The sequence below is a fragment of the Pyrus communis genome, chromosome 3, assembly GCF_041283825.1.
Source record: "Pyrus communis isolate YQ-2024b chromosome 3, ASM4128382v1, whole genome shotgun sequence".
Classification (NCBI taxonomy): Eukaryota; Viridiplantae; Streptophyta; class Magnoliopsida; order Rosales; family Rosaceae; genus Pyrus; species Pyrus communis.
Genome location: NC_142567.1, coordinates 26093477 through 26106599, shown reverse-complemented (window position 1 = coordinate 26106599; position 13123 = coordinate 26093477). Strand labels below are relative to the sequence as shown.

Genomic DNA, 13123 nt, shown 5'->3' with positions numbered 1-13123 from the left:
CTTAGTTGTAAAAATATTTATGTACTTAAAAAAAAAAAATTATTGGACAAAAACAATTCAACGGCTTTGATTCTATGGCAGAAAAACAAAGCTCGAGTGGAGTGGTGAATATGCTACTTGGGTTACAAGCTCTGTATTTCGTTGCATGCTCTATTTCTTATGAATTAGAATTCAACATTGGAGGTAGAAATAGGATATATCAAACACAGAATTTCGGATACAACGACATATATTTTTATAGCAGCAGCAAGTTTACTGTGCGTAATATTCAACATTGAATATACAGCATATTATGAGTAAGCACACGTAATTTACTCCTCATTGTCAAATTCAAATCTCATCAGAAGCCTCACAGATTTATACTTTTGACCTCTTTTGTTGTGCAGAGGAACAGCTCGGATCCCAGTTCTGAGCTCTCGGATTGGCAGACATGTTTGGCCACCAAAGTCATGATTCCCAGAAGTGTCATACTCTTTGACTTCAACTCTAAGCACAGCCAGGTCTGGAACCGTCAATGGGAAGGTGAACTCCTTGTTCCACACTGGTACCCATTGGTCCTCTATTGGTTCGGTTTCCATCATTTTTGTGTCCCTTGGGACTCCAGCAATTCCAACCTATACAAACAAACCCAATTAAACATTACCACATTTCACTGCACTGCAATTTTGCAGTTTTTATATACTACAGGCGGGAGCGAACTGTTGTCTCAATTTTTTCAAATTACAATTGATGTGATAATATTTAATTTGTTTATATTGAAATTCATTTTGAATCTCATTTATTTGTATAAGTTAGTGTTATGTTATGCAGAGGTGCAACTTGAGTTGGGCAATCCGAATCTGTCCATATTCAACCTGACTTTAAACTCAAATAAGTGGTTTTTTTTTTTATAGTTATAACCCACCCAAACCTAACCCAATTTCAATCCGTTCATTGATTGGGTTGAGTTAGATTGATCATTTGCCCGTCCATCCCCAACCCAATCCAACCCGACTAACCAAACTCAATCTAACCAGATTGTAACCCATATCAATTAATACTCTTACTACACCCAAGTGAGCTAAGTCCAAACACCAAGTCAAGTCCAAAAACCAATGCCCTTTCTAATTTGTTTTTTTTTATAATAAATTACCCTTTATAATTACTTAAGCTTTTAGGAAATAAGAGGCTTTGATTAGTCAGCCCATATTCGTAGTCTCTAAATCCTAAAACTTTATAGTAGATTGATTTATAAAATTAAAGTTAGCTAGCTTTGAAGCTACTTGGCTTAATTTTTTTTAGAAATTCTTGGAAACTAAGTTGTCTCAAAATTAAATTTGAAAAAGTTGGGTAATCCGAATCCAACCCAAATAAACCCTAACTCAAATAAACCCGAGCTCAAATGAACCCGAATGAAACCCAATCCGAACCCAAACCCGAATTGTAAAAGTTGGGTTAGGATTGGGTTGACCTTCCAACCCGCCCAACCTGCCCGAGTTGCATCCCTAATGTTATGTATCACGTTAGTTGAAAATAAAAAATAAAAAATAAAAAATAAAGTTGATGCATGAGAACAAAAGATGACATTTATAGCAGACACTAGCTAAGTTATGTATTAAAGTTCAACGTCATTGATGTATAACCAGTACACAATTGACACGCTATGTGTCACAGTAGGGTAATGAAAAGTTAAGATAAAAATGTATGCACACTCTTTCTTGGAATTATTGGTTTATAGCATTTACTAGTTATTTGTTAATATTTTATTTGTCGGACATTTTTTTCAAACTGGCTACTCAAATTAGAACCCTATATATTGAATTAGTTTGTCAATCTAACAACATAACATCCAAAACTGTTTGGATCAATAATTTCTCGCTAAATAAAGGATGCATGGGGATGTAAATGTGAATGAACATTTTGTTGTCATACCCTCACGAAGAAGTCCGGTGGAGAATATAGATCGAAGTGTGTATGGTGGAAGTCCGAATGCCATCCTTCACCCAGGTATACTTTTACCTGCTTGTCAACGAAAATGTTGTGGAGGAAGAGTAATTGACATGATTAACAAGATTAACAAGCTTGATCAGATGCATTCAACCAACCTTCAAAGTTGTTCTCACTGGTAACAAAGGTTCATCAGGGTCAAAAACCTCATTATTTGGGCCAACAGCCAGCAAAAATTCAGGTTTTTTCACATAGCCACAACCTCCATTTGCTCTGAACATTCCTTCCATAATCCAAAGGTACCTTCCATATCCCTTTGAGAAATACACAGTTGTAATATATAAGCAGGGAATTAGGGTGAGTAGAAAGATGAAAAATTTAGCAGTTCCTTGTTAATTCACTCAACTTTCTATATGGTTATGAGCCCCTTAATCTTTTAAAACGTGTCAATTTACACTCCAACAGTCATATTTATCACTTTTATTTTAGTTTTGCTTCTCTTGAATGGATAAAAATAATTCTCAATTTGACGGAAAAAAATTGACAGATTTGACGGTAAGTGCCAAATTGTCACGTTCTAAATGATTGGGGGGGCTCAAAACCACCAATTTGAAATCAAATGGGCAAATCAGATGAAATGTACCAGTCCAAGGGGCCGTGCTAAAATTTTCCTTAACTAGTAAGTTCTTAACTACATGTTCATAGATGTCCAAAAAGTAGAAGCCGATTATCTAAAAGCAAACTACAGTTTTCGAAAGAAATCTAACTTGCATATTGAATGCCACCATTTGAGCTCCATGACTCCATCCAAGCATAGGATTATAATTTGATGAGTCCAAACGTGTACCCTTTGGATAAACCCTCAACAAATTCCTCTGAGTAAACCTAAAGAAAGATTAAAGCACATTCGATCGTTTAGATGGTGAAAAAAAAAAAAAAAAACCTTCACCATAAAACCAGAACTTCTTATGCATAACATCACCTGACAATGTCGGATCCACGAGTTTTTGTTTCATTTTCGAGTTGTTGCTCGCTCAAGCTAAGACGTCTGACTTTAATTGGATCGATATGCCATATATCTAATCCACCTTTCGGCTTCCCTGCGTGAATCGCAATCAACTGTTTATACTCCGGAGTAGCATCCTGCTCCTCTTCATCTTCATCATCTTGTTCCCTTTCCTGCTATCAATTGTGTAATGATACATTAGAAAAGGTAACGTGATTTCTGATGCCTTATGCATATATATATGTTAGGCTTATTAGCACAATGTAGATTATTTCACATGATTTGTGGATCCAGATTCATCTCTCCGTCTCTGTGATTCATGATACTCCGGTGGCTTGGTCGAAATCAAAATCCTCCTCTTCAATGATTCCGGTGAAGGGAATTCCATTAAGAATTCTGAATGAGGAGAGTACAGCATGTCACCGAATGTCCCAGTGACCATCTGCAATCACATTTAAAAAAAAAATTGAAGTCACAAAAAATCGTTGAAAATTATAAAATTGGAAACCCTTAGGTAGAACATTCTATTCACCTTTGCCACTTTGGCTTGAAGATTTGAAGGTAGGTGGTCTTCAAATGTTATGATAACAGGGTACTCAGAAGCAACAAAAGCGTTGTCCTTGATCGCGCGCAAACATTTGATGAGGTCCACCGGACTTGTAAGCGTCCTAAGGGTTCAAAGAGATCAAATTCTATTATGAGAATATTTTTAATCTGTTAGGACAAATAATTGGAAAGAGAACAACCAAAGATTAAACTCATACCCTCCGTGACGAACCTCCACAGTATTTTTCTTAGAACCCGGCCACAAGTCTAATTCAATAACCCTAACACCTTGAAGCAGCGCGTTAATTATCGGATGTATACTACTGTTACTGCTGAATTGATTTCCTGTTAAGTAAGAGTTGTGGCCGGTAAATAGGAAATAATGAGCCAATGGAGAATTCATGTCATGGTGCACCTGAATCCAAATACATTTATCCTCAAATTTCATTACATTAAGCATCATTTTGTCACGTTAATATGCTTTAGTGTTGCGAATATTTTTTTAGAAAGTTTAGATGTGCTATTATTTCTAAAAAATGAAATAACCTTCAGCCCTCCGTCGATGTGAGTCGAACCAGAGAATAAAAAGTTTGATGAGATTACCTTTGAATAGAGAGGAGGATTAAGGTTGCCGAGGAGATATCGAAAGAAGGCATCAAGGTGGAGACCCTTTCGTTGAAAGATGTTGAGATGCTTGAGACTATTGAAAATGGTCTGAGCATCCTCCTTGGTGGCACTGGATTCTCCTTGAAACTCAATCAGAAAACACTGCAGGTCATCGATGGTCATGGTGCCATTTTCTGCGAATTTTTCAAAAAGGTTCTTAATATCTTCAGGAGGCTCTGCCATCCGGAGCCTAAATTTTCTATGGAAGCAAAAGCAGACATCGAAAGACTGCTTATTAGACATTTTTGAAACTGCTTTCTCCAGTTTATTTTATCTGAACAGAGAAAGGAAGAAATGAATTAAGTTTTGTTTTCGAGAGTCATCTACGTATTCATCCTGGCTTTTATGTACGAGTGGCCTACACAGGAACTTGCATACATCAACGGCTAACAAATGTTTAGAATCTCCTGAAAAGAACATATTTGGCTTGAAATTCTTAGGACTGGCTTTGCAGCGAAGTCAGAATTTGTGCTCTTGTAAACTTTAATTCCCAACACTCCACATGCCCTACTCTTTCTGTAAAATTCAGGTACAAGCTGTTATATGACAATTCCAATATCTCAATCAAACTTTTTCTTGGCCACAAATAAAGAGATGCTTCTTTATACCTGCCTTTCTCACATGTACATTCTCTCTCGTCAGTGCAACTTGGCTAACAAGATATTTATACTTTCTATCCCCCTATTCGGACAACTACTATGTTCCTTAGATGGTGATACGTGATTCCATAGGGGAGACCTGTAAATATGAAAACGGTTTATTGCATATTGCCATTTCGAGGAGTGATACGCAAGGCATGTACATTTTATATGGTTCCGAAAAGAAAAAGTTTCAAACAGCATTTGGTTCTGTGGCCCAAGAAAAAAGACTGAATTTAGCCATATCGATCTGCAGCTTGAAACATAATTGAGAAAAAGATAAAGAGGGAAAAACAAAAGGACACTGTGATTATCTACTTCTAGAGAGAAAGAGAGCATGTAAGTGGAAGTTTGAACATATCAATAGTTCTTTTACAGTGAGCGAAATAAACAAAAATAATAGCAGCACTGCAGTGGGCAACGAAATAAAACTCCAATGAGCAGAACCAAATTAATGCTCAGACGAACTCAAATCGCATTAGAAGCCTTACTGAATTGTATTTTACTCCTTTGCGATCAAAGAGAGGGACTGCACGAATCCCTTGTCTCAATTCGGAGACTGGCAAACAAGTTTGGCCACCAAAATCATCTTTCTCAGACATGTCATACTCATGTACCTCAACTCTAAGCAAAGCCAACTCGGGAACTGTCAATGGAAATGTAAACTCTTCCTCCCATACAGGTGTCCAATCGTCCTCTTTTTTCTTCGTTTTCTTCATTATTTCATCTGCCGGCACTCCTGCTATGCCAACCTACCATAAGATTAACTGTTAAAATAGAAGCACTACCAAGTGCATACATCACCACATTATTGTTAATCAAGCAATTAAGTCATACATCAATTGGTTTTGAGTAGAGCTCCACATTAATTGGTTTATCATTTGATTAATTGACCATCTTACCCTAGTATAGAAATCTGGTGGAGAATATAAATCAAAGTGTGTTTGTTTGAAATCCAAATGCCATCCATCTCCCATATAAACTTTCACCTGCCACGAAACACAATTAGTATAACGACATTCTTTAGTCACGTACGCAGTGACAGAGCTAGACATATATATATGGGGACCTTCAACCGGGGAATGAGAGAGAGATAAAAGTAGCTATGATTTGGAAATCCCCTTACTTCCAACTTCATATACAGAGAAAAGGAATGGTAAATGTGCTTACCTTTAAAGTCTTCTTTACTGGCAGTTTTGCTTTAGGATCGAAAACCTGATAATCGGAATCCGCTTTCATAACAAAATCAGGCTTTTTAACATAACCGCAACCCCCATTGGCTCTAAACATCCCATGCATCAGCCAAAGAGATCTACCATATCCCTGCCATTAAACCAGAGAAATGTTATATCCGCGTGATCGTTGGAGAAAATAAAACTAACAAAAAAGAAGATAAGCAATCCTTATTCTTGGACTGAATGCAAGAACTTTAAACAACCTGCATATTGAACGCAACCATTTGAGCACCATGCATCCAACCAACAAGCGGCTTGTAGTTCGAGGAGTTGAACCGAGTACCTTTTGGATACACCCTTAAAATGTTCTTCTGTGTAAATCTATGAAAAAGTTTTTCAAGTATAGATGTCAATACTGACTGCATTCATAATAGGAGAGAATCTTTGTGCATTTCATTGTGCTAGAGGAAAAAAAAGTACCTAACAATATCTGTTCCATGAGATTCAGCAGCCTTCTCGAGTGCTTGTTCACTCAAGCTAAGCCGCCTGACTTTATCGAGTTCAACTTTTAGCGCGTCCTTTAAACCACCCTTGGGTTTTCCAGCATGGATTGCAATTAGACATTTGTAATCGTGTTCTACTGAGGAGAACGATCCATGATTGTTATTATTGTTGTCCTCACTTGTATCACTGTCACTCTACAACCCAAAAATTAATCACCTAAGAGGCAGAGCATAATGGAGGTTAAGGATGTGGTAAATAATTTCGCAAACACACCGTATCATCATCTTCCCGTTCATGGGTAAGCTCTGATGGTTCCTTCCCCCATAAATCTTCCTCACTTTTATGTGAGTCAAGTCCATTTTCATTGGAAGTTTTATCCTTAAGGTACTCCTCTGGAGGTTTTGTAGATATAATAATTCGATATTTAAGTTCTTCGGGCGAAGGTAACTCTTTCAAACAGCAGGTTTCAGGGTAAAACAACATTTCACCAAATGTTTGAATGAGCATCTGGAAAATACAAGACAAATCGAAAATTTTCAGTAGTAGTTGTGTGAAGAACTTGATTAAAACTATTACAAGATTAAGAAGTTCACCAGTGCTACTTTAGCTTGGAGATCAGCCGTAAGGTGGTCTTCAAGAGTTATGATGACGGGGTATGGAGATTCAGAAAAGGCATGCTCTTTAATTGATTTCAAGCATTTTATAAGTTCCACAGGGGTTGTCAAGGTCCTACATTCACAAATACACACTTTGAATATCTCTCTCATGACTTGGAGCATATGGCGGGATTGTTATTGGTGCTCTAAAAAAGTCTTCATGCCCTTCAAATTTAGAAAAACAGACCAAAATTTTTGTACACATAGTGACATATCTGGAGTGCCAATAACAACTCAGTTTATAGAAACATCTACTGAAAAAAACTGACCTAAAATATGAGAAATCTGTAGGTAAAGTCAAGGATATATAACCTTGTGTTTTCATCTCTAATCATGTGATGCTCGCTCGTGATGATTGTAGAAATTCGAAGGATAATTACATGCCTAAATTTCAAAAAATTGGAGCTAGGTTGGACGTAATTGGAGATTAATTACCTTCCGTGGAGAACATGCACATTGTCCTTTGTGGAATTTGGCCAAATATCAAGCTCCACCACCCTCACACCTCTTTTGAGTGCCTTTATGATCGGAACGTCGCTGCAGTCACTACTTAGCTGATTTCCAGTCAGGTACGAATTATGGCCGGTATATATGTAGTAATGGGACAACGGAGCTGTCATGTCCTGGTGAACCTGAAACAAAATACCCAAACAATAAAATTATTAGGAACTCTCTTAATCATAAAATCTATTGAACATCATTTGCCAAGTGCCATATTTAGTAAATTAAAAATTCTTTAAATTCCAAAGATGCAGACATCATTCTGATAGAAAAGAAAGTAAAAAAAGGATGCAGACTTCATCAAGAAGATAGAACATCAAATTCGCAAATCAATTTAAGTAAAGCCAGATACTAGATATGATGATCAAGATTGGTAGATTATGAGCTATCTATGTCCATCTTTGTTGCCATGCTAGACTAACAATGTAGCACTCAACAATATTCTTCGACTCGTTACATGTAGCACTTTTTCTTATTTGCAAATCATATGACGAAATGACTAGTTAAAAGAGGAAATAAAAATATTGGTCGCGTGTCCAAATGTGATTTGAATGGTTCATTATTAGTCATAATTACTTTTTTCACTCAAAACTCATAAAATGTTAAATTTTAATATCAAGCTAGCTAACATAGTTTTTACTAAAAGTGTACAATATCTTGTAGTTTCCTACGCCGATCAAACTGTGATTTGAACGACTGGGGACAAATATTCTTTCACACAAAGTTAAAAAGAAAAACTGCTAAAAAACTCATTAAACAAGCTAACAGAGTTTCAACTAAACATGAAGAATCTTGTACTTTCCTACACTTTCTCGGGAAACAAACAAAACCCAGAAAACCAAGGAGAAAATTAAAAAAGATTACCTGATCTCGAATAGGGGGATTGAGATCGGGAGAGAACAAGTAATGGTGGAAGTCTTCAAGGGACAGAGTGCGCTTTGTGATCAACTTGGCAATGTGGTGCCTCTTCTGCAGCACCTGCTCCACGATCCGCTCCGCGTCGTCTGATACCGACGCGCCGCCGCCATCTTTCTCCCCCTGGAGCTCGGCCAAGAAGCGGCGCAGCTGCTCCGCCGTCATTTGGGTCCCCCCCTCAGCGTACTTTTCGAATGCTTCCTTCACGTCCCGCGGTGGCTCTTCCTCCTTCACCCTGAACTTCCTAGTGAAGCACATGCACATCCTAAAACTCCCCATCTCTTAATCGATTAATTTCCAGAACAAAAACCAGAGCTTTTAGAATATGGCAGAGAGAGAGAGAGAGAGAGGGTTTGTAAACTTGTGGCCTTGTAGGAATGTAAAGGGTGTAAGCTTTGGGGGTTTAATTATATATTTGATATTTTGATTAGTGGATTAATTGTCGAGATGAAGTTAGACAGACAGTCTTTTAATATTCTCGTTTTTCACCGGTTTGTTTGGCACCTTTTGTGTTCTCTTTTCCCTTTTTTCAAAACGTATTGCGTGTGAATTATGATGCATGATTGTAGGCATTTTTTTTTATACTTTTGCTTAATTTTTAAGATTATTGTATCAACAGTTCACAGTTATTTAATTTCGTATAATGTATACATAATAATATTTTTTACGTATTTGAGTTCGTGTAATAATTTCTTGTATCATTGTATCAATTGTTGACGGCCATCTTATGCTAAAAAATTGGCACACGTGAAACACGGCTGAGTGTAAACGTAATTAGAAGTCAAGAAGGAAGTCAACGCGTTCATAAAATTTAAAGCAATGAAAGATAGAGATTTGATGATCTAGAGACGGACGAGGTCCTATAGTTTTATTTAAAATATACTTGGAACGAGCAAAATGCACGTGGGTTTTGTTTTACTGAGCCATGCAATAAAGAAATCAGCTCAAAAAACCAAACCACATCTGAGCAGTTTCATGTGGTTACGTCGGTGTGAATTAATGAGAACAATTTATATCATACCGATGCACACCAATACACCATCGGTGTATTATTTCGTGTCAATAATATATGAAGAGAAATTTAAACGTATTATGTTATTGATATGGAGCTTTACGTGAATCTAAAATCCTTCTCTCGAATAACAGTATCTTAATTAAAATTGAGGTGAGATACATGGAAAAAATCAAATACTACCAAGACAAATAGATAAATTTAAAGGAAAACTAATGAAAAATGATTTGAAAACTTTGAATTTTAACGATAAGGGTAAAATAAAGGATAAAATGAATAGTACCATGATTAACTTTTTAGTGTAAAAATATGATTTTTCGTTAAAATAAACAGTACCGAAAGTTTTTCATTAAAATTATCCATGACTAGCTTGAGGAATAGGGTCCATTATGTATGGACAAAAATAAAATAAAATAATCTGACATACGTAAAATTACAAACTCTCACTGTAGGAAGAGCATAATAGTTTATATAATATGGCCACACTGCCACATGCTATTCTATGCCAATAACAAATAATATGTGGACAAAAAAAATTATACGTTTTTTTTATTAGCACACAATGTCACTGCAACAATAATATCCGTGTTCTTTGAATGTTCTCCCAAAACAGATGTCAAATAGTTCATTTCATAAAAAATGTTGGAAGAAGGCAACCAAAATTTTTCTCGAATTGAAATGTCAAAGATGATGTGGCATGTGCAAAAAACATAGGCATTGAATTTGGCGACAAATTATACTGTGAGAATTTGAACACCTGCGTGGAGTGAGTGTGAACACGTGCTCGTTTTTGCATCTAACCCACCAAACTAACAGTTTGTGGAAGCAGAAAATTCACTATCTGAAACGGAAAGGGATCCTCTTTGAATCTATTTTGTAGGGATCTTATTGTATATCGTGGGTTAATTTTTATCAGATATTATTTATGTTTAATTTTAAATTAAAAAATTTAAATGATTTCTGATTGCACGATACACGATAAATACTAAGAAGTGGATCCGGATGGGATCCAAGGAGCTCTGAAACATCACAATCCTTAGTCATGCATGCATTCAATATATGCTTACGCAGCCCCAGTGCCAACCAAAAGCACAGATAAACCCAACCCACATAGAAATTAATCAAATATATTTTTAACCTATGTAATAAATAGTCATTTAGTACTACGATCTGGTGGTATTCCTGTTCACTTAAAAGTAAGAGGTCTTAGGTTTGAATCTAGTGGATGAGGAATTTGATACTAAAGTAGGCTGTCCATTGTGTGGTTTAACTAAACTCTCCCTCCCTTTAGTGTAAAAGACATTGATGTATTCAAAAAATCTAACAAATTAGACTACAACAAAACCCTAATAAATAAATAAATTGACAACGAGATTGATGCTACCTGCTACATTTCGCGTATCATCAATTATTAATTAGGATTTGCTAATTGCAAAAGCCAGCTGTATCTATGCGGTAGTCACCCAATCTCTAAAGATTTAGATGACATCATAATGCAAAAATCTTTGTCTAAATTATTACAATTTATATTACGTATACCATGTCAATATTTTTTTTTTCCCACTTTTTATACAAGTTTTATTAGTGTTTTTAATTGATTCACTGCATATTAGTCATCTAAAATATGTTAACGTTTTTACCACTTGATGATCTATAAGCCTTTTGTTAGAGAGTTTGAATTCCACCTCTAGGAAGGGAAGCATTAATTGACTAATAGTTAAACAATCATAAAGCAGTCTCAGAGTTAGAAATTTTGAGGGATATATGCAGACCGACTTGCCATCTTGTCTCATCGTGAATGGCTTCTTGTTCAATTCATAGAATTGGGGCTCATGAGTTCCATAAAGTCCTTTGCATGACATCCTACATCTTTTTTTTTTAGTACCACTTAACCGAAAAAAGTGTCCCATCAGCTCTCGGAATTTATAATCATCAACCATTCAATTGTTGGAAAATAGTTCTTACCAGAAAGTGATGCCCGTATACTGCTGCGGGATTAAAAATTGTATGGGTAATTATGTTTGAAAAACTACCAAGTTAAATCTAGTATCATCAACATATCTCTAACTTTCCAGCAGTATATAAATGTGAGCTAATAAATGTATCTCTAAGTTTCTAGATATGTTACTAAAAGATCCATAACTTAGGTTTCAAAATGCACTATAGCATTGATTAATCTAAACAGAACTACCTCAGCAAAGCAAGCAATCTTATTTCCTTTAGGAATATCATTGTTTTGTTACTTTACAAAGTGAATTTGTTCCAAAAGATTGAAAGTACGTGGGTTTCAACTTTGAAATATTACTGATCTATATTAAAAAACCGGAGGATTCAATTCATCCAAACTTGTGATATCTCAACTTTCACCCTACCATCTATTCTTTAAGAGTTCATTTAGTACCCAACTGAATTTTACTGCTTCCTTCATCTTCCTCCTCCTCAGTTGCACACTCATTTGTCTCCCAATCCCTTCCACTCTTGCATTATCTGACACACTCCGACCGAAATCAAGGCGTGCATGGCAACGTCACCCGCCAGCACGCTTTGATTTCGGTTGGGGTGTGTCATTATCTGTATCGATGAAACATTGAAAAATTACAAACTTTCATATTGCATATCTTTCAATCAAGTAAACATTAAAGTTGTCAAATGTTTAACCATATAATAATACTTTTAAACCAAACCCAAAGTAACCAGCTAAGGGTTTATAGATTCAAACCCAAAGTTAAACAGTTAAAAGCATGTAATAATCACCAGAAGCACATTAAACTAACAAAAAAATAATAATAATAATAATACAATCAAGAATGCTAGCTAAGAAGGATAATATGTAGGAATACAAAAGATATTTACCAATCAATGAAATTAAGCATGCATGCCATTGAACGCCCAAACAAAAAACGGAATTCAACTCCAATATAATCAAAAACCAAAAAAAGAACTCTAAATCAAAATTCTGAATTCAATAACCCTAGAATCATTCTCTAACTTCTCACCCTCTAATAAGTAGCTTTCCTCAAGTTCTTGGAATCACTTTATGCAATGTTTCAGCCTTTTAACATACTCACAGTCTCTCATTTTTCCTAGAAAATCAAGTAGCATTAAATTTCATAATCTAAAAATATAACCACAAGGCATCTCAGGTAAATCCCAATAAAATTAAAAAACTCATACATTCAAATATCAAAGAGCAAACAAAATTAATAATAATAAAATTAAGAAGTGAAAGCTCACAGATCTTGAGATTGAATACGTCCTTCCTTTTGCGTCTCTCGCTCAACAATGCATAAACACACAAATACAATCTTTTCACTTGCGATCTTTGCATATCCTCGATAATTAAAAAGAAGCAGAAGCACAACATACCACTGAGCATTAAACCTAAACCCAACTAAGGAGATCAGGTAATCTACTCAAACATACCGACTTAGGGTCCTTGTGCCACTTCAACGTAACTTTGCAAATAGACAACCTTACGTCCTCGCATTTGGCAACAATTTCCATGTCTTATAATTTCCCCTAAAATTGGCAGTCAATAAAGCAACATAAGCAGAGGAGAATCAAGCAATGGAAACTCT

At 35.9% G+C, this 13123-nt stretch overlaps 2 protein-coding genes across 3 annotated transcripts; both read right to left on the bottom strand.

Annotated features, from left to right (window-relative positions):
* Window positions 1-211: 211 nt before the first annotated feature.
* On the bottom strand, window positions 212-4877 carry LOC137716302 (phosphoinositide phospholipase C 2-like). Of its 2 annotated transcripts, none has more exons than XM_088691495.1 (10): window positions 4753-4877; window positions 4082-4660; window positions 3697-3893; window positions 3465-3600; window positions 3210-3374; window positions 2909-3108; window positions 2694-2811; window positions 2085-2240; window positions 1912-1998; window positions 212-614 (listed from the first exon to the last, which is right to left on the bottom strand). In XM_088691495.1, exons 2-10 carry the CDS (start codon window positions 4385-4387, stop codon window positions 312-314), a joined length of 1668 nt encoding a protein of 555 aa, XP_088547621.1. In that variant the 5' UTR covers window positions 4388-4660; window positions 4753-4877; the 3' UTR covers window positions 212-311. The 2 variants fall into 2 exon arrangements, with proteins under 2 accessions (XP_088547621.1, XP_068311840.2); XM_068455739.2 differs by having other exon boundaries at window positions 2909-3105.
* Window positions 4878-5070: 193 nt separating this feature from the next.
* Window positions 5071-8950, bottom strand: LOC137716104 (phosphoinositide phospholipase C 4). The gene is made up of 9 exons (XM_068455499.2): window positions 8483-8950; window positions 7553-7749; window positions 7055-7190; window positions 6735-6968; window positions 6438-6655; window positions 6221-6338; window positions 5953-6105; window positions 5685-5771; window positions 5071-5534 (listed from the first exon to the last, which is right to left on the bottom strand). The coding sequence occupies exons 1-9, from the start codon at window positions 8810-8812 to the stop codon at window positions 5241-5243; spliced, it is 1767 nt and encodes a 588-aa protein (XP_068311600.2). The 5' UTR covers window positions 8813-8950; the 3' UTR covers window positions 5071-5240.
* Window positions 8951-13123: the final 4173 nt, after the last annotated feature.

Coding starts and splice junctions, on each gene's coding strand:
- LOC137716302 (XM_088691495.1), bottom strand. CDS start 4,387: ATGTCTAATAAGCAGTCTTTCGATGTCTGCTTTTGCTTCCATAGAAAA. Junction 2,241..2,693: donor TGGTGGCATTCAATATGCAA/GTTAGATTTCTT, acceptor TATTTCTCAAAG/GGATATGGAAGGTACCTTTG. Junction 1,999..2,084: donor CAGTGAGAACAACTTTGAAG/GTTGGTTGAATG, acceptor GTTGACAAGCAG/GTAAAAGTATACCTGGGTGA.
- LOC137716104 (XM_068455499.2), bottom strand. CDS start 8,812: ATGGGGAGTTTTAGGATGTGCATGTGCTTCACTAGGAAGTTCAGGGTG. Junction 7,191..7,552: donor GTGCATGTTCTCCACGGAAG/GTAATTAATCTC, acceptor TTGTGAATGTAG/GACCTTGACAACCCCTGTGG. Junction 6,339..6,437: donor CATGGAACAGATATTGTTAG/GTACTTTTTTTT, acceptor ACTTTTTCATAG/ATTTACACAGAAGAACATTT.